The sequence below is a fragment of the Oryza glaberrima genome, chromosome 2 (genome assembly GCF_000147395.1).
Source record: "Oryza glaberrima chromosome 2, OglaRS2, whole genome shotgun sequence".
Taxonomy (NCBI): domain Eukaryota; kingdom Viridiplantae; phylum Streptophyta; class Magnoliopsida; order Poales; family Poaceae; genus Oryza; species Oryza glaberrima.
In genome coordinates, this window is record NC_068327.1 from 13342000 (window position 1) to 13364136 (window position 22137).

Below are 22137 nucleotides of genomic sequence, written 5' to 3' on the forward strand. Positions count from 1 at the left end.
TGAGTCCGACTGCTAGTCACAGTCTATGAGATATGGGTGATCTCTAGATACTCTTGAAAAGGCCAGGAGTATGACTTATACGCTCCAAACGGAGGGATGCAAACGGCAGCCCAGTACCAGTTAAGGGTTTGAGTGAAACCTGAATTGCACAAGACTGACAATTCAGGGCATAGTCCATTGTTTAGTTGTGATCTGGTGTAGCTCTTTTCCTAGGTGGAAGTTCAACTTAACAGTCTCTATCGAAACACTGGTATAACTAACAGGTTCAGTTTTGAGAACATTTCTTGTGAGCCATGAAATTTGGTGGGGATTGTTGGAATAAATGGGCTAGGCCCAATTTAATTAAATTAAAATCTCAAGAGCCCACAAGTAATGTTAGAGACAATAATACTGCCATGAAAATTTAGATGGAAGAACCTCAACTTAAATAGGGTGATATTGGAGATTCCCTGTTGACCGGTTGAGGTGATGGTTGGACTGCCACACACGCACGCGCGCCGAGTTGGCCAACCGAGCCGAGCCTACCTGCTGCTCTTTCGTTTTGTAACAGACGATAATAAAGTCATAACAAATGAGAGATTCATTGTGTTGTAACCTCCACAACAAATGAGAGATTCATTGTGTGGTAACCTTTACAACAGATGAGATTTATTTTATGGTAACCTTCACAACAAATAAGATTTATTTGTATGGTAATGGAGATCTTTCTCTCTATACATATATAACGCAAGGCAAAGGCTCTCAAAGAATGTGTCTTCCGCCTGCTATTGTTCTTTGGCGATGCTCTCCTTCTGTTCCTGCGCTGTCTCTTTGTTTCCCCGGTTCTGTTCATCCCGCGCGCACGGGTGATCAGAACGAGTAGGTGCATCCGAAACTCCGATCGCTTGAGAACCTGCACGGGTAGCCGGGCGATCAAGTTTTTGGGTAGCGCTTCAAGCGCGACTACTTTGCATCATCTTCACCAACATGTTGACAACCAGCGACAACAACACTGGAGACAAGGAGAAGGAGCCTCCTGTCAACACCAACGGAGATAATACTGCCTCAAACTCCAGCAGAGGGCCATTCTTGGGGTATAACATTACACTGTTACCGTTCGTTCTTCGTTTCCTACAACTGTCAGTCGCAATATTATTACGTTCTCTTGTCTATGTTGATGCTTATTCTATATTAAGCATGCTCATGTTGTACACATCTAGCGCTGTCACTAGATCTACTCAAATTACAAATATCATGTTTATTATCTTAATATTTTGATTAAAATATGCCGAATTATGACCAAATTTTCAACATGCGGCTCGAATTGCCCGAGCGACTTAGGAACTTTTTTTTTTCTTTTGGAATGTATTTTTGCTGATTTAGAATCATGTGTATGAACTTCCGTATGCTCTCTATTTAAAATATGGTAGGGCTTTTTATGTTTTCTACAAAACTAAAATCGTTGTTCCTAGCGGCCATCTGAGCTCATCAGGAGATCATAATCGTTGTTCCTAGTGACCGTCCGAGCTCATTAGGGAATCACATCACTAAGATGGTATGCCTTTTTAGTGTTCAACAATGTGGCAGTGTCTAAAATTATTTACATGTCTTTGACTTTCTAAAAGAAATCGTAATTTCACCGCTGGTCCTTATGAAAATTCAAATTTCTATGGGAAAATATACTCTCCAAAGGTCGAAGGAGAAACCAAGAGGGCATATGAAAAACAAATACTCCATCTATTATACTCCGTAGAAGATAAGTAATTTTGGGTGAACCATGGGTCAAATTCACGGTCAAGTGGATAACACGCAACACGGCCCTCTCGGTGGTGGAAACCCACCTCGCGTGCTCTGTGCACGGCGGGGACGCTAAGGGGAGGCGAGGCGACCACGCGCCCTCCGCGTCACCATGGATCCGCGCAGCAGCCAGGCGCAAGAGGACGGCTTCTTCCACCCACGCGACGGCGCGTGCCCCGCCGACTCCAGGTCCTCCCGCTCCCTTGTTTTAGCTCCGAATTCTCGCAATTCTTTCGCAGGGTTCGCGGTTAGGAGCTAGTTCGGTAGGAATTTTGGCCTCCTGTCGCCCAAATCTAGGTAGTTTATGTGGTATACGGGAGGTAGGCAGGATCTGAATCTCATGCGTGCTGGTTCATGATGCAAATCGAGCAGCCTTCCGTTCCCGGTCGTTCCAATTCAGCGGATTGAGTTTTACCTTTCGATATTCCTTGCGTAGGGTTTGTGGGCACCGAGACATAAGAAGATATGCATGAGTGAGAGTATTGTCCGTGTACAAATTGGTCTTGGAAGTCAGTCTTAGAATTTTACTAGTACTAATTAAGACACTGATCATCAACTAGCATATCTATGTCTATGGTGACGCTGTTGTGCAAAATAGTTGCGACTCATACATCCAATATGTATGTGCTAACAGCAAATGTTTTCCTTATTTTACTAACAGCGGAAAGACAGAATGTAAAACCCAGGGTTCAATTGCCACGCGCAAGGTTCAAAAGGCTGATCGTGAGAAAATGCGAAGAGATAGATTGAATGAGCAGTTCCAGGAACTTGGAAGCACACTTGGTAAGGCACAATTGTTTGTCTCAAATAGACTACTCCCTCCATCCCATTGTAAGTGTAGTTGTGGGTTTCCGTGTCCAACGTTTGACCGTCCGTCTTATTTGAAACAATTATGAATTTTTTTAAAAAAATAAGTCAGGCATAAAGTACTATTCATGTTTTATCATCTAATAACAATATAAAAATACAAATCATAAAAAAAATTTAAATAAGACGGACGGCTAAACGTTGGAGATAGAAACCCACAATTGCACTTAAAATGGGACCGAGGGCATAATGACTTCTTGATGGATGTGTATCGATTTATTTGTTCTAGTTAATTATTCTATGTGTTATGACTGGAAAGTCATATTATGAATAAAGGAGGAGTTTTCTTATAGAATAAATTGTCCAAGAGCTTGTTATCTGAAAGCACGTGCCGTTTGAAGGATTTATTTATTCATCCTTCTACAAACAGCTGATATACTACTTGTTTTTTTGCTTTTCACAATACCAAGATAACATTCCTGAATGCAACTGTCCCCTATACCATTCTTGACCTCTAAAAGAACACCTCAGTTCCTTAGCGTTCGGAATACGCCAAGTTAGTAATAATAAGCAAAATTACCAAATTTAGTGCTTAACAAATGGAATTACCGTTAACTTACCCTTCCCCTGAGAGACCAATACCGCTTGACTTGATAAAAACTTCTATTTTTATTTATTCTTGAGGTTCACTTGTTTAACAGATTACACCTAGTTAGCTTTCTGTTTGGGTTGATGTAATATTGTTCCTAACCAGTCATGTTCGGTGTCACAGTTTTTAATCTTGTCTTACATAATCCTGGCCACCTCTCCCTATGGTTTCTTCTCAATTTCCTACTTTCTCATGACTAATATTTTATTGATTTGACTGTTTCCATCATGTTTTTTCTTTTGAATTTTGTCTGTTTCTAACTGGTGCACATGCCCATTTAAATAATGACTGCAAAATATGCTGTAGGTCCTACACTACTTGGGCATTTCACTTCGATTCTTGTACTTGAGAATTATACATTTAGGTCGTAAGCTTTGTGTCAATAGAGATTCAAGCAGTATAATTAGAAGCTAATGTCATGGAGCACTTTGAACATGTTCAAGGTAAAGTTTGACCATGCAATTAGTAACTATTCAATCAGAATCATGTAGAAGTCTCCCAATGGCATGCTTAAACTGTATGCAGGAGCAGGAAACAGTTTGTTCAGAACTAAATTATATTCTTTTTGGAAATCGTGAACTTTCTTAGATGCTTGAACAAAATCTCCCACAGTTTAGTAATTCCGTGATTTGGAGTGGCTACGATGTTATCTTGCTCTGGGAGACCAATAATACTTTCTTGTTGTAGTCAAACTCTCACAGCCGATATTTACAAGCCTTTTTGGCTAGAACTTTTTCACAGCCTAAATGTAAAGCGGAACATGAAGCTTACCACCCACAAACAGATGTTCCTAGACAATTTATTAAACTTGGAACTGTTAGTGCTAGCAGAGTGTGATTGAGACTAAACTATTTGTGATGCGTTACTATGGTCTCATTTGAGTTCATGTTATGTTCCTCACTTGCCAGACCTAGGGGTGGTAATGGGCCATGCCCTATGGGTCCTTTCACAACCCTACTTGGCCGTCCTATATTTTTAGGTAAAAAATGTATAAAAATTCAGCCTGCCCCATTTTAGACCTAGCCCTCAAATTTTGTAGGCTAAAAGATTAGGTCCATTACCACCCAGGCCTTTGATGGAAAAGTTTCAAGAACTTAAAAAATGGTCATATATGCTGTTTAACGAGTGCCCGAGTAAGCATAAATACATAATCAATTGTGTAAATGTAATTGTTTTATATATCAGCGTGATATACTGATTTGTTATGCACACTTGATCAGCATGTCTTCATTATTTGTTTCTTTAGCTTGTTTGTCTTCAAAAGATCCATGCTTGGCCCTGGACTAGGGCTAGGGTGGTTATGATATAAATTTTTTTGGTTTCTTGCTGACAACCAAGACCTTGTTTGGATAAAAAACTATTTTGGTTCCAACGTACTCTACTGCATAAATTATAGCAACTATCAAGTATTAACTGTATCATTGTTTTATATTAGTGGAGTAATTTTCAAATTCTACAACTGTTTTGTTAAAACTATCAATTGACTGCATCTTTCACTGGACATTTCAGGAAACTGTAGAAATAGTGCTTGGTCTGGTTAGCACATGAGGGTGGTGGCAGAGAGGGGTTGCATGCTATATTATAGCACGTTGTGTGCGTTCTTTACCACTACCACAATGTTAATAGTCCTGGTTCAAAAATCTACTTGCACTTGTAAAGGATCCTCTGCGTGCTTGTAAATTCTACCATGTCTGTAAACCAAGCCGTTGCAGCTATAAGAGCTAGTTTAATAGTATAGCCAACTGTTGGCTCCAATTCATCTATAGCCAATCTAATAGCTCATCCACACAATAGTTATCTATAAACATATACTACACCATTAATATATGGTCCCACCTCTCATACACACACAACGTATTGGAATCCGTGGTGTAGCTGGCTATAAATCTATAGCCCGCTTTTCCTTCTCTTTCTTCTCTTCTCTCCTCCACGTGTGCTTATAGCTAACTTGCAGCCTGCTATTGTACTCGCTCTAAATCAAACTACTGCAATTGTAAATGAATAACCGTGACTGTAAATCAGGGCAGTTTGTTTTTTTTTTTTTAATTCCAGCCTTTTAGGAGTCCAGAGGGGATTCAGCCTTTTCTCCCTTCTCAACAGTGATCTTGGCGACCAGATGCTATGCCAATGCGCTGGTGGAGATCCAGCCAGAGATCACTAAGCAAGCAGTGGCGCCCTTGTCATTCCTGAGCAACACCGGTTGACTTCATCTTCAGGCATCATGGCTGCTGTCTTTGTGGGCCCCCAGCGGCAGCATGTTGTCGTCCGCTACACATTATATCTGGACTGCCACCCTCCTCTGTGGTCCAACCTCCCCAGCTGCTCTCCCTTCTACCACCCTAGCTTCTGTGCCTTCACTACCAAGCCCCTCTTTGCCCCCTAGCACTGCACCTCTACTACTGACCATTCCCGAGCGCTCTGCCTTTTGTACCTACGCCGCCAGGTGACACGTGGTGTTCCATTTCACTGGCTACTCTGCCTGTGCCACTGCCTCTGCTGCCAAGCGCCACCCGACACTGCACCTCGACTGCTAGGAACGGTGTGGTGCTCCACCTCTGCCATCCCCAGCGGCCCTTCGCTTCAAGGTTCTGGCTGGTTTGCATCGGCATGGGGGAATAAATGTGTTTGCTGTGACCGATTGTTCATTTACAGGTTCCCCACCAGAAACATCAAGCAACACAGTGACCCTACAAGATGTTTAGTGCTTTGTACATTACAGATCAAGCTTCTGATTGTAAAAAGTGACAGAATTTATGGTTGATGGATGTGTTCAGGGTGCGTTTTAAGGTTGTGAGGTATGCATTTACATTGGAAGAATGTGTTCGTCATGTGTTTGTTGGTTTGTGGGTTTTCTACACTTGCAAGGTGAGCATTTATCGTCTTGGAGACATGTACTTTCACATGACCTGTTCTCGTTGGATTTACACTCCGGGGGACGCGTTTACAGTCGTGAGTTGCGGGCTCCCTAGAAATGGGAGATCTAGCAGGTGGGGTGCTATTACCCCCCCTGGTCATTAGTTAGTGGGACTGATTAGAACTGTGAAATTTCATGCCACCCTGTTGTTATCAATTCTGTAAACATTTAAACAAGCCATAACAATTACTCCCTCCGTTTCATAATATAAGACTTTATAGCATTGTCCACATTCATATATATACTAATGAATCTAGACACACATGTGTGTCTAGATTCATTAGCATCTATATGAATGTGGGCAATGCTAGAAAGTTTTACATTATGAAACGGAGGAAGTATTGTTCTTCTCAAACTGTCTGTTAGAAAATTTTCCACAAGACCACTTGGAACTAATATTTCAGATATTTAATGGCCTTTTCATTGCCTATTATTTTCATGTGTGTATATTACATTTCTGAGCATGGAACTTATATATAGATCTCTGTACAGTACTTTCCTGAGCAGTATTGTGGCTACACCTTAGTCCTTGCCATTGTATGCGTTGTAGAAATGCTTTCTAACTAGGTAGGCTCTTAATATAATGCTCAGCAGCAATTTCTGATTTCCATCATGTAAAGTCTTAACTGAATCTCGTTATGTTGATGAACCTTTTTTCTGTTCTCTTCATGACAGGTTTGGTTTAATGCTTTTAATTAGTCTGTTATTTACTTTTTTTAGTCAGCAATTAGTACAAATGGCAGGCCATCCTAAGCTGGCATCGCCATTAACTTCACTTATTTACTATTTGAGGTAAAGTTGTTCTTTTGGTGCCTTTGACTGAATGCCAACTTGAGCCTTTCCTGAGCTGGGATAGTTGTGCCCAAATGGATATAGTTTGGTATAGTTTTTCATGTACAAGAAAATGGCCACATAGTATTTCAAAATAAATAAATTACTGTTTCTGACTTTTTAATCACAAGTTCACTAGTTGGCTGAGTTTTGTCTGCCTTTGTTTAAGACAAGGTCCTAGAAGCAGGTGCAGTGAGCATGCTGCAGCAGCACCGATGTCTTGAGTCTGAGGTCTGATGCTAACTTCTGTGGACATATTTAGGGAGCAAAAGCGAGGCACACAAAAGTCCAGCGAGGAGTAGGCTTCGTCAAAAGGGCATCCAGTTAGTATTAGGGAAGGAAGGTGGCATGCAGGAAACCCAAAGCCATCTAGTGGAGGTGGTCCGCTAGCAGAATAGGAAAGATGAGATGTATCCATGTTATGGCAGTTAGAATTGAATTCGTGGGAGGTGCCATGTGGATATAGTTTGGTAGTATGGTAAAAGGATGTCTGCTCCTCTATGTTAGTTCACTCAACAGAAGAATGATTGATATTTATATCCTCCTTGTGCTATCTTGCAACTTATCATCTAATTATCTGTTTCTATTTATTAATGTGTCTATCTGCCTTATGTGCAACCCTTATGTCCTTTACGCTGTCCATTCATCATCTGTGCAGTACTTAATATTTAACCATACATCCAGTAGCCTTGTTTTCTTTTGCTCTGTTTGATAGTGCGGTGGCTTTCAAAACTCTTATTTATTCATTTATTTGTTTATTTATTTTTGGATTGGATAGTCAGAATCATTTGAATTAGAGTAACAGAATAATCTTACTTGCATTAGTCAAGATCCCTCTAACTAGATTCCCACAGCACAACACAGCACAGCAACCACAAACTGGCCAGTTTACAGTCAGCTGCTTTACTGGTTGCACCTACAATGGACAAAGGTTGGTCAGTGGAAACTAGCGTGTAAACAAATTTGAAATCTGCAAAGATTCTTGATTCAATTAACATATTGCTAGTTTCTGCATAACTAAGATCAATTGCACTTAAAATTGTTTGTTCTCTTTACTAGCTGCATCTATGCGATATCATAATCATTAGACTTAGTTCTATAGTGTTCTCATTAACTGATACCATATTGCCATTAATGTGTTCAAATATACAGATCCAGATCGACCCAGGAATGATAAGGCAACTATCCTTAGTGATGCAATTCAAATGCTGAAAGATTTGACGTCCCAGGTGAACAAGCTTAAAGCTGAATATACTTCACTCTCAGAAGAAGCACGTGAGGTAAACTTGTAATATGTGTATAAACAAGCAGGTCAGCCACAGCTCACAGAAATATTCAAATATCTAAATAACGCTTGTCATGGTGCTTGTAGTTGACTCAGGAAAAGAATGAGCTCAGAGATGAGAAAGTTTCACTGAAGTTTGAGGTTGATAATCTGAATACCCAGTATCAGCAACGAATGCGTGTGCTGTACCCTTGGACTGGAATGGAGCCTTCTGTTGTCATTGGGCCACCCCTGCCATATCCTTTTTCAGTCCCAGTCCCAGTCCCAGTCCCTATACCTTCAGGTGCTGTTCCTATGCACCCACAGCTCCAGGCATACCCTTACTTCCGAAATCAAACTTCTGGAACCGTCTCCAATCCATGCACACCTTACATGGCATACACTCAACCCATCCATCCTCCTACTGATCAACTATCTAACCAATTCAGTGCTCCAGTTCAGCATTCAAGTAGTAATCGATCTCACTCTATGGCCCAAGACTCTAGAAGCAAGTCCTCTGATGACTTTGATGACGTTGCAACTGATCTGGAACTAAAAACTCCTGGTTCCTCAGCCCCTCTACAATCAGAGATTGCCAACAAGGTAAGGGTCATCCAATATTCAGTTTCACTGTAAATGATCAGCATGTTTTATCATTGTTCAAAGTAGATCAAAGGGAGATGAGTACTTTTTTTTTTGGGTGTTTGTCATTATCACAGGATTCCTCTTCTGACTTGAAAAAAAAGCAGCAGTTCATACAGGAAACTAAAGGTAGTTCTCTTACAGAAGGCAGTAGTAGTTCAAGCAGATGCTCGTCCAGTGGTCCTCCAGATGTCTCTAACAGTATTGAAGGTGGATCAGTTGCTGATGATCAACGATCGACAGTACAGACATAGACTAACATATGACGTATAGCTATCTTTTCCGACATTCCTAGGCCTGCATGTGTGGTGTAATCTGCTGGCACATCAACCTTTGCTGCTTAGCTGTGCCCACTTGATATCGGAATAGACAAATTAGGAGGCCTATAGGCAAAGTAGAACTGGTTAGTCGAAGCCAAAGCCATATTCCATGGCTATGATTATGAATGGTCGGTAGTTACCCACACTCTTCTATGGCAGTTTGAAATGCTTTCGGCGACTAGGTATGCTTGCGACTAACTTCTGCGGTTTGTCATCTAAGATATGCGTCAAGTGCCAACCAGATCTGTTGAGATAGTTCTATCCTGGAGTAGCATTTTCTACGAATATATGGTAAATTAACTAGTGATTAACCATAGAATTTATCATGGTTCAATAGTTACCTGGTAGATCAGCTACAAGTTGTACATCATACACTATATTACCATTAATTGGAATATGTTCTTAAGTATATTATTTGACATGATTGTCAGTATCCACATTTTACTATATATAGGCGGCATGTTATTGAAGGTGGTTTGTTTCGTGTGGCATGTTATTGAAAGCAAACAAGTATTCTAGGTCGAGTGTAACATGCAAATATGCCCTTATTTTGTGAAGGACATTTTTTTTTTGTCTATGTCACCACTTCAATTGTAACTTTGGTTTATACCATTGCCTTTTGGTATATTCAGTCTATATCATCCATATGTCAAAATTCTTCATAAAATGTCCGAACTGCCCCGTAACCGTCATCAGGGAGTGATCTAGAGCATCCCTGCCAAAACCTGGATCCAACGGCGCTCACCAGGTTCGGCCATCTTACCTTCTTGAGTAATTGGTAAATGGAAAGATATTGATTCCAGTCCTTCTTGCTTCTTTGTCAGACTCATGGGATTTTTATGTATTTTTGCAAACCAGCTCTTTTCCTCATATTGACTTTCTCTCTTGTCTCTCAAGATGTATATTTTCTTTTGGATCCTTACCAAGGCAAAGTGTGCTAGAATTCACCCCTATTCTAAGGCTGATATGTGGAGCTTGGTAGGGATAAATTATGACATACCTGCATCATATATATTGCAAAGCCAAAAATACGGACTCAAGAAGATCATCAGTCATACTCCTAGATCAATGGTCTTTATTTGTGATGGAAAAGGAAAGGAAAAATATTTTGTGGAATGATGGAATAAAGAAATGATTATCCCTTTTTCCTATACCTTCTCTCCATTTTGTTCTCTTGGCATGAATATGGAAGGGGCATGGCTATATTTTCTTTCCAACATTGCTCAATATTTTGGGAGCAAGCTTTATTTCCTTCTTCTCCCCCCCTTTTTTTTACTCATAGCCATGCCTTTCCCTCCTTTTCTCATTTTCTTTTTGCCAAGAACTTTTCTAGAAGAAGAAAGCATAGTCTAATATAGCAGTTTATTTGATGGAATTTTTGTGAGAAGCCGACTTCCAGTGTAGAAGCTTAGCTTAATTATATATGTGGAAAAATGAAAATGGAAATGACCCCTTGATCATGAGAGCATGAAAGATATCAAACACGAGTCACACAAATTTGACAAAGCTCAATATAATGTCCAGCAATCATATGCATAATAAGTTTGATCAAAGATATACTTGCATATGGCCTTGGTAGGTATAAAATGAAGTCAATTGGAGGATTGAGCTTTTAAAACAATTTTATTTTGAAAACAAATTCCCAAGAGTCATAACAAGAGCTGCAAGAATTCCTTTCATCTTGAATCATCTCCCATGAAGCAATTACTTAGATGCATAAGGTTCCCTAAACATGGATGGTTGTTCACAAGCACAAGTTTAGCTGAGAATAATGAATATACAAGATTAATCATATAAAGAATTTCATTAGTTGGAAATTTTATCTTTTACTTATGCTTGAACCAATTGTTTCCTGAATTTTCAGCTCTAGTACTAAACCATGGTGGACATGTACTCATCTGCTTACCTATGAAAAGGATTGGGGCCAGCTTTGGTGGCCGAACCACTCTTGCGCCTGATCCCTCTGCAACTTTCTGCAGAGTTCAGTGTTTCCAGGTGTCCAGTTATTTCATCAACTCTCAGAGTATATGCACGTCAGAAGCTGGGATATCTCCCTCACACTTATTCAAAACCTGAACTTTATTAAACATGAAACAAAAACAAACTTGGCATGCATTGGGGTTAACACCAATGAGCCACATTATTCATAGCAAGTGCTTACTTGATTGGAAAATAAAAACCAAGCACCTACTACCATTTTTTTAGGGGAAAGGAGACATCTAATTAGCATAATATTTATTCTCCTTCCCCATCTCTATGAATGCACGCTTGATTTTAGCGCACAAACCGCGACTAAGGGTATCAAAATTATTTCTAATTTCAGCGAGTTCTACCCCTAACTCCGCATTGCGATCCCTAAGCTCTATGTTCTCCTTGCGGAGTTTCTTTACTTGAACGGCGAGCTTATGGATCGAGGGCTCCGACGACTTTACTTCATCTTCTTGACATTGGCCGGCCGCCCTTACAATTGGTGGGGGCGTTAAATGACGCTTCACCTTCATAGGTGGAGGGCTACGGGATTCCGCTGCCCCCTCCTTCTCCGATGCCGTCAAAGGCCGGAGTAAACCCTTGCCACACCCACCGCCGGGAGTTCGCACTCCCTGAATGTGGAACCGATCCTCCTTCGGAGTGGATGGAGTAGCGGTGGGTGTTACATACTTGTGGAGCACCTCATCATTTGCCTTGGTGAATAGGGTGCCCACATAGCGCTCGGCGGGAGGCGGAGCGGCCTTCTCATCGTCTTGGAAAAGGCTCCGCGCCTTCAATAGACCAAGTTCAATAGGCAGGCGAATCCCCCCGAATTTTGGTCTTCGTAACATGGTGAGGGGAGAGGGATCACGCTGCCGAACGGGGGTTGAACGGAGCCGAGAGGGGTTGGTTCGGCCGAACCAGGGAGCTCGCCGATTGGCTCCAAAATCGCAAGGGAGCCTGGCATAGCTGCAAGGGGTTGAGCCCATACAGCGTTTACCCCTTCCATCGTGTATTCTTCTACCCGAATGAGTTGATTCGCCAGTGTAGGTTCTCCTTCAAGATTGTAGGTGTTGTTTGAGGATGAACCAATGTAAGGCATGAGAGATTTGCCAGCCATGGATGGTACAAGGATTTGGATCAAAGATTTTGAGGATGAATGTGAGATTGAATGGAGAGGCTCTTGCAAAGGAGGAAGAAAGAGAGGAACTAGCTCAGGGGCGTGATCTGATCGCTCTACCTCCAAACTCGTATCTAAATAGACTAAGGATGAGCAGGGGAGACTACCATTCAAAAACGGGGTCGAACAGGCGCCGCCTTGGTTCGGCTGAACCCTGGTGGGTCCGGCAGGCCTCTATTTTCTTTCCTAGGCCCACTAATTCCTAAGCTAGGCACAAAAAATGACAACTATACAGGGTTCTAAGCATGCAATAGATGAGATCATCATGGTTTATAATCGATAAATTCAATAACATCCACTTCATCTAAAGTTTCATTTGGTTCAAGGAAAATCTTTAAGCGTTGACCGTTTACCTTGAATATATTACTTGAGTCGTCGCGGAGTGTGATTGCCCCGTGCGAAGAGGTGTCGATGACGTCAAACGGTCCTTCCCATTTACTGCGCAATTTTCCGTGACCGAAAAGCTTAACCCTGGAGTTGAATATTAGCACTTTGTCTCCTGGCTTGAATTTCTTGATTTTTATCCTTTTGTCACGCCAGCACTTCGTCCTTTCTTTGTATATCTTCGCGTTGTGGTAAGCCTTCTCTCTCCACTCTTCAAGTTCAGCAATTTGCATTTTTCTCCATTCTCCTGCTCCTTCAAAGTCCATGTTCTAGTTCCTGATGGCCCAGTATGCTCTGTGCTCGAGTTCTACAGGAAGTCGACATGACTTCCCGTAGAATATTTGATAAGGAGACATTCCAATGGGTGTCTTGTATGCTGTCCGGTATGCCCACAGTGCGTCCGGCAATCTATCCTTCCATCCTGTTCCCATTTTGTTGACCGTCTTCTAAAGAATATTCTTGATTTGTTTGCTTGATGTTTCTGCTTGACCGCTGGTCTGTGGATGGTAAGGAGTGGTCACATTGTGTTTAGCTCCCATCTCTCATAGGAGGTCTCGGAAGGTTTTGTCAATAAAGTGAGAACCTCCGTCACTTATGACCATTCTAGGGGTACCAAATCTTGGGAAGATGATTTCCGTGAACATCTTTTTGGCATGCTTCGCATCTGCGGCACTGCACGGCATAGCCTCAGCCCACTTGGAGACATAGTCGACTGCCACCAGAATGTACTCGCAGTTGCAAGACTTAGGGAAAGGTCCCATAAAGTCTATACCCCAAACATCGAATATCTCGACTTGCAAATTGTATGTGAGGGGCATTGCATCATGAGCGGCGATTCCTCCTTGCCTCTGCCAGCTTGTGCATCTTCTAACGAATTCTTTTGAGTCTTCATACATTGTTGGCCAGAAGAAGCCGCTCTGCCAAATCTTGGCCTGGGTGCGGAATGCACCATAATGGCCATCGTAAGGTGAGGCATGACATCGCTCTGTAATCTTAAGTCCTTCATCAGTCGGCACACATCTTCGTAGTAAGCCATCGGAGCAGACCCGATATAAGTATGGCTCATCCCATATATGACGGCGACTTTCGTATTTCAGTTTCCGTTGATTCTCCCCTGGTGGTATGTACTTGGATACCATGTAATTCACTATGTTGGCATACCACGGGTTGGAGTCGCGAACCGTCATCAACATGTCATCTCTCAATTACTCATTTATCGGCTGTTCCTGCGTGTCAGTGATCTATAGCCTAGACAAATGATTTGCTTCGGAATTTTCTACTCCCTTTTTATCCTTATATACGGTGGCACTACATAGCGCCACACACAGGCGCTGCGCGCCATGGAACTATATGACGCGACACACAAAGCGGTGGAGAAAAGGTCGTAGGTCCGTTCCCCCACCACCAATGATATGGTGAATAAAAATTTAACTCAAGCATATGAAGTGGGAGCAAAAAATCCCAGTGGGGAGGTGAGTTATAATTTAACTATTACAAATTTTGACTCGTAACTAACTACCAAATAACCGTAGTTATGATGTGAGTTATAATTTAACTATTGTAAATTTTGACTCATAACTAACTTCCAAATAACGGTATTTCTCTAAGTACAGTGCCGTGGAGTTGATATGTGCGTTAGTTCTTTTTAGTTAAAAATTAACTTAAAATGGGGAGTCGTCATTGAAGTATTTTAAACAACAGTGAGTATGTTTTGTCATGATGGTTTTGGAGTGCTAGCAGTAAAATTTTAACTCAGGATATTTTTATCACTTTTTGGTGTGTTCATAGTAATATTTTTACTCACATATATTTACGGTGCATACATCACAGACAATCAAGTTTATTTAATCATGCAAATCAATCGTATTGTACACATCAAATGAACGCAAGAAAGTAGACAGGAAATACATACTGGGAGAGAGGATAATGGAATCGCTCTACGGATATAAAATTTACGCATCAAACGAACCCAAAAAAATATATATACGGGAAAACGTTCTTTGGACATAGGAGGAACGGCGGCCCGCTGCTCTCTCGGCGAGGTCGCCGCTGGTCTTGACATGGTGTTGAAAGGGTGAGCACAAAAAAGAAGTGCTTAAAACCCGACAAGCAAAAAGCATGAACATAGGAGAGCAAGGCCGACAATCACACAACGATGGAGAAGCCTCGCCGGGGGAGTTGAAGCCTGCCTTCGACAGTGACGCCCGCCGATTCTGGCTTCCGGCCAGGCGGCAGCGGCGGTGAAGCCGTGGGCGGCCTCCTTGCGTGCAGCCATGGTAGACTCTTGGAGGAGGTGGTCATGTTGGGGTGATGACGACATGCTCGCTGACGACGTGAGATCCACACTGATGGCGGAGAGGAGCACCATCCCCTCTCGCTAGGAATTCCAGAGCAGCTCGTCACTCGCCTACCTAGAGACCAACGCCGCCCGGTGATACTGTGAACTGACCTTGCGGACCAGAACCTAGATACGCCCTCCATTTGCTGCACCTTCGCCTCGTGGCCTCATCATCCTGCCCTCCCTAACTCACTGCCACCGGCACCGGGAACAGGACGTCACCTTTGCGCAGCAACGCCATCCTCGCTCCGGAGGGCAGATCGAGCTGCCGCCCTCAACACAACGGCATGACCACAAAACTAGATCAAGTTGCCAGAAACCGGATCCTGCCTCCAGCCGCCTCCTCCACCAGATGCGGGGTGACGGTATCCACTACGGGCACCTAAAACCGGTACCCTTGCTGCCTCCTCACATCATGGTCGCCGACGATGCTCTCCACATGGCTGACTTTGGATGCCCGCAATCTACAACAAGAGCAACCAACAAAATGTAAGAAGATGCAAACCTGTTTTTCCCCTAGTGAGTAGAAATAACAAATTGGAAGCGAACGAATGGAATAATCCATCCGTGAAGAACACACACAGATCGAAAGAAACAAACTCATTCCTCCCCATCAGATCCATCCCATCTTGCTGCTCTAGCATGGACAGCAACCAATGGTAGAAAAGCAGCGGCCGATGCAGGCCTAGAGGCCCTCTATCGCCATGGGAGCCCCGCAGATCTTGCCGCCGAGAGGCCAGTCCATCCTCCCGTGTGGATCTAGGGTACAGGATGAGATGTCGCCGTCCAGCTTGAAGCCATCACCCGTCGCTTCCTCTGAGAATCCCAAAAGGTGGAGTGCGTGTATCGGAGGCTTGGCGTCGTGGAGCCGGGCGACGAGGCCGGCAGCGGAGATGCGGATCCAGCATGGCCGGCGGAGAGGAGTCAAAAAAATAACATTTGATTCGTAAAAAAAAACATAGACGCTTAAATTTTACAAAAACATAATGAAACAGAATAAAAATAATAATAACAAGAAAAATTAAGGCATAAGCAAAAAAAAAGTTTCCTTTAGTTAATAAATTACTCAATATGCTAAGTCACGTTTATTATACTTGCTGAATCACATGTAGTTAAAATTTAACTGACTAAACGTGAATATATATGGTGGGCTATGTAGTAGTAAAAATTTAACTCATGAATCAAAGTGTGTGGAGTCGGGAGGGGAGTGGGGTGATGGGCAGTGGGTGGGTCTGTGTGTCAGGTGCCATTTAATACGTAGCACCTTAAGGTGCCATATAGTAGTTATATATATATATATATATATATATATATATATATATATATAAAATTTCTAAGTCAAATTCTTGGAGCAGCAAAATCCATCTTAAGAGACGTGGTTTAGCATCTTTCTTAGTGAGCAGGTACTTCAAAGCAGCATGATCAGTATAGACTATCACCTTAGCTCCCACCAAGTAGACCTAAACTTATTAATAGCAAAAACAACCGCGAGAGCTCTTTTTCGATAGTCGCATAATTCAACTGACCTCCTGTCAGAGTTTTGCTAGCATAGCAGATTGGATGATGCTTCTTATCCTTGGTTTGGCCCAAGACCGCACCTACGGCGAAATCGCTTGCATCACACATGATCTCGAAGGGCAGAGTCGAATCAGGAGGTTGAATGATTGGAGCAGAGACGAGTGCCTTTTTGAGAATTTCAAAAGATTTCAGGCACGCGTCATCGAACTCATAGGGCGCATCCTTGGCCAGCAGATTGGTAAGAGGTCGGGCGATTGTAGAAAAGTCCTTCATGAACCTTCTATAAAAGCCGCCGTGTCCTAAGAAGCTGCGGATCCCTTTGATGTTTACAGGAGGAGGAAGCTGATCTATAGCATCAATTTTAGCACGATCAACTACGATTCCTCGTTCGGACACTCGATGGCCAAGAACTATCCCTTCACGGACCATGAAATGGCACTTTTCCTAGTTAAGTACCACGTGCTTCTCTTGGCATTGTTGTAAGACTTTGTCTAAATTCTGCAAACAATGACCGAAGGTCTTTCCATAGACAGAGAAGTCATCCATGAAGACTTCCATAATGTCCTTGTTGACGGTCATTATCGACCAGTTTCGACCATCAATATTAACCAAAGTATGAAGACTAGCTATGCTTGCAATGCACAAATTCCAAATAAAATATCTACTTCCACTATATACTATGCTACTAACATGTATGCAGGAGAAGCACATATAAATGAGGAGAATCGATAGAAAATAGACAAACGATCAATTAGATGCTGTCGAGAATCAGACTTATGGATAGATGGGCTAAGAACTCAGAAAAGACATGATCAATTAAGCCCAAAATTCCATGTTTTGGAATGAGGAGCCAACGAGTCGGCCTGCCAAAAATTGGGCCGTTTGGGCCAGATCATGGTTCGGCCGAACCCCCATCATAGCCATTCAGGCTGGGGTTTGGCGTGGACGCTCTGGATGAACTCCTGATGGCGGTTGCGGGGCATTTTCGACAATTCCCATGCTCTAGAATCGCCATACCTGCCTATATAAGGAGGGGCACACTCTCTTCTCCAACACACACTCAAGCAAGGATCAAAGCTCTCTACAGAGTTAGTATTAGTGTTAGTGGAGTAGAAGTAGAATAGTTCCAAGTCCGCGGAGGCTTCGGGGAGTTCGGTAAAGGTTCTATAGCTTTTCCTTTCTTCTTTGTAAGACTTCCATTTATTAATATAATATTCTTCTTTATACAAGTTCGGTGCTTTATTCCAATCATAGAGTATGAGTACCAGTCTTAGTTTATTCATAAGTAGTATAATCTGTGTAGTTAAACCTTTTGGGATTTGCGTTGATGCTGTTATAATGTCTGGTTACCGGGTCATTAGTCTACTCTGGCTAGGCCGAGAGCTATGGCCTAGGGACTCAGATGCAAAGCACCGATTGCAAGGCCGTAGAGTAATAAGTAGTAACTTAAGCATGGGGTTTAGGTTATCACTTATCATTATTTGGGGTATATTCTCTGTGTGATTTGCAGGCTGCTGATGGTGACAGCTCAGTACGGGCGTCTCCCCCGCAGTTTATATTCCTACATACAATTTCCTGGGGTTGGATACACCTCCGTATCCTACTTCGGTTGGAGGGTTATGACGGGTTGTCGTAAGAAACTCGGCAACCCGGGGTAACTTTGCGATGCATCGGGAGGGCATAGCTATGCTTAGGCTTAACTATGCTGCATTGTTAAAGGGGTTATACTACATAGTGTATACTAGTTAGAATATACTAAGATGTTGTATACTAGAAGTATAGGAATAGAACATATCTAAACTACTACCATTTAGCCATAATTAGGAGATGTAGGAGTTAGCTAAATCCTTAGCTGTGTGTCACTCTACCCTTAAGCTTAACTTACCCTTGCATAGACCTTGATGTATACAAGTAATATATAAACTGTTAGCATAGTACTCTCTTATCATATCTTCCCTTGGGATAAAATAAATACGATACCTTAGAATACTCCTGGGTGAAATGCTGCAATGGTATATCCGTGCGCTTGCGGATCACATCTGTAACCGTAATATACCAGGATTATTTCTAGTGCTATTGCTGGGAATTATATTTCCAATAGTATCGCTAAGAAATACCAACAGTCCTCGATTATGTCCGAGAAAATAGACATCATACATCTTTAGAAAGATGCAGAAGCGTTGCACAGTCCGAAGGACATCCTACGGTATGCATAGGTGCCGTATGGACATGTGAACGTAGTCTTACTCTGGTCCTCCAGATGGATAGGAATTTGATGATACCCGGAATACCCATCAAGGAAACAGAAAAAGGAATGATTTGCCAGCCGTTCCAACATTTCGTCAATGAAGTAGCGGGAAATGATCCTTTTTCGTAGCCTTGTTAAGTTTCCTATAGTCAATACACATCTTCCATCTGGTTACGGTTCGTTGCGGCATAAGTTCATTTTGAGCATTTGCAACGACCGTCATTCCTCCCTTCTTTGGCACAACCTGGACTGGGCTAACCCACTCACTGTATGGTATGGGATAAATAATCCCAGCATGCAGGAGTTTCAAGACCTCTTTCTTTACAACCTCTCGCATTGCATTATTGAGCTGTCGTTGAGGTTCCCTAGACGGAGTACTCTTGGGGTCAATAGTGATACGATGGGTGCAAAGTGCAGGATTAATCTCCCTGAGATCTTGAAGCGAATAGCCAAGAACAGAACGATGCTTTTCCAACACGGTGAGAAGACGTTGAGTCTCGTCTTCAGAGAGCTTGTCACTGATTATGACAGGAGCTTCTTTGTCATTGTGTAGGAAAGCATAACGTAGGCCTGGAGGTAGAGGCTTAAGCTCAAGCGGAGGTCGAGGTGGCTGTTCCATAATTGGCAGATCGAGAGTCTCACCGGGATCCGCTTCTTCCTTGATGATATCGGGGACTTCATCTTCCAGAAGGGCCTTGGGAGACTCGTGAGGGGGAACTGCGGTAATCTCCTTCGCTGACTCAATTTCTGGGAGAGGGTTGGTCAAGGCAATCCTTGCCCGCGAGAATGGAACTGAAAATTCATTCCCTCCCAACGTTATTTTGAGGCTATCTAATCGGGGTGTGTTGATGAGAAGCAGCTCAATGGGTAGCCCGATTAGGATGTCAAAGTCTTGAATTTCAAAGATGTGGAAATCCAATATCGCCTCCCTGTCTTCAAAGCAGACATGCACATCTTGTACAATCCCAAATCCTTCAATGATATTTCTGTTCGGATGCTTAAAGAATTTGTCTGTCGGGGTCACTGCCATATCGCTTAAATAAGCAAATGCAAAAGACTCGGAGATGAGATTGGCCCCGACAGTTGGACTGTAGAGAATACCAACGTTGTTCCCTTCCAGATGGCAAGGAATGATTCGGGGAGCGGTATTTATCCGAATTACTTCGGATGAAAGCTCTGCCTCCCTTAGCCATTCGTTGCTCATTATGGATGTTAACTCCCGAACAGTTTCCCGTAGGAACCCAAGTTCCATAGGATCAGGAGGCGGCAAAGGAACGAGTGGTTTCTTCTTGCTAAAATAGTTCAGGGTGTTACCATAGTCTTGGTCAAAACCATCCCTGAACAGAACAGTGGCACGATCCGGAGTCTGAATTTCTTCATTCTCGACAGACGGTTGTTCAGGAACCTTCTCATCAATAGAGCTAGCAGAAGTGGATGGTTCAGAGAGTGGCTCGATCATTAGAGGTTCCTCTATCTTGGACACGGATGCCTCCGGCTGGGGTTCATTGTGTTGCGTCATGAAGATGATCCAAAATTGTTCTTCCTTCCGACGGCGTTTTGTGCATGAACGATCCCCCGGCGGTTATGTCCAGATAGAATGCAAACTCCTTATCCAGACCCATATGGAAATGTTGGAGTAACACGTACTCGGGTAAGGATAGGATTGGTCCGGACTGTACTAAATTAGTAAATCTAGACCAAGCTGCACCGATTGATTCGTTTTTGATCTGCTTAAAACTGAGGATTTCTACTCGAAAGGAAGTAATACGAGTAACTGGGAAGAAGGCAAGACAGAATCTGTCTCGCAACTTTTCCCAACTACCATTCACACATTCAATGTTAGAGGTGTACCATTGCTTCGCCCTCTCTTGAAGAGAGAACGGAAACAATTTCCACCGCACAGTTTCTTGTTTCATGCCACGAATCTTAAGGCACGAGCAGACTTGTTCAAAGTCTCGCAGATGATGGTAGGGATTTTCTAGATCAAAGCCAGAAAAAGGATTTTCCCTAACCATATTGATTAGTTCGGGGCGAATTTCATAGCCAGTGGTATATATGGGCTCCGATGAAGGAGGTGGCTCATAGAATTCGCCCCGAGGAGTAGACAGCTCAAAAAGAGGTTGCTCCATGGTCGAGAAGAATTTATAGGAATACTTCTCTGGGATAGCAGGGGTAGAGGTAGAATAAAAAGTAAAAAGGATACGAGGATGAACAAGGTTCGGAAATGATCAGCAACCGTTCCCCGGCAACGGTGCTAGAAATGCTTATTGGTATTCCTTACGATCACAGATAGATTCCACAAGCGCATGGATATACTGATGTAGCGCTTCCCCTACGGAGTATTACAAGGGTATCGAATCCAAGGGAACGTATGTGGTCAGATCTTCCTCCGGTTCACCCAAGGACACCAAGCAAATGATAGGCTAGGATAGAGAGAATTTTCTAGTGAGAAACAATGTCTAGTGAAAGCTTAAGTTTAACCCTAATGCAATACTTCAGGCACTGGCAACCCGCTATTCCCAGATGTCGCTCTACTACATACCCGGACAGGGAGGACTTAAGTAATCTTGAGGGCTGTCACCACCTCTACACCTACCCCAAACGTACTGTGGGATACGCAACAATTACTGGATAACAATTACCTAAACACTACGTCTAACCAATTAATATCTACTTTAGTGTTTATAAATCACCAAAGCAATCACTATATTTTAGTTGATTATAGTGAACAATAATCCCGTATGCTACTTAGGAACTAACCAAGAGATAATTCTCACAAGATAAATCTAAATTACTCAGGAAGAATATTATATTGAATTCAGAGTAATAAACAGAATAAAAGAAATAGGAGAAGATTACCGACAACTCCGGAATTCTTCCAACTTCTTCTACTCTACTCTCTTCCTATTCTAGTATACAATATAGTACAATAGAGCCTCTTATAATTCAGCTCAAGCTTGGAAGTGTGTGTTGAAGTGAGTGAAGTGATGTCCTTTTATAGGGTAGTTATGAAGGTTGTGAGAAGGGGAAATGTCTGAAATGCCCCGTAACCTGGATCCAACGGCGCTCACCAAGGTTCGGCCGAATCTGGGCTGGGCCCCCATGGCCTGGCCTTTGGCCTAGCTCCTCCCTTAGTCCTCCTTTATCCATTTCTCTAGATTTTGGGTTGATTCTCGGGTATTTTGATGAAGTTCACAACCCATCCTTGCATGGATACACATTTCTCCTCACTTTAGTCTGATTTTCCTCCCAACTTCAGGGTTTATCATATGCATACAAATATATACCAACACTTGTG

The 22137-nt window shown here is 42.6% G+C and overlaps 1 protein-coding gene across 1 annotated transcript; it reads left to right on the forward strand.

Annotated features, from left to right (window-relative positions):
- Window positions 1–1756: 1756 nt before the first annotated feature.
- Window positions 1757–9624, forward strand: LOC127762317 (transcription factor bHLH121). The gene is made up of 5 exons (XM_052286792.1): window positions 1757–1965; window positions 2438–2559; window positions 8130–8257; window positions 8350–8844; window positions 8961–9624. Exons 1-5 carry the CDS (start codon window positions 1889–1891, stop codon window positions 9135–9137), a joined length of 999 nt encoding a protein of 332 aa, XP_052142752.1. The 5' UTR covers window positions 1757–1888; the 3' UTR covers window positions 9138–9624.
- Window positions 9625–22137: the final 12513 nt, after the last annotated feature.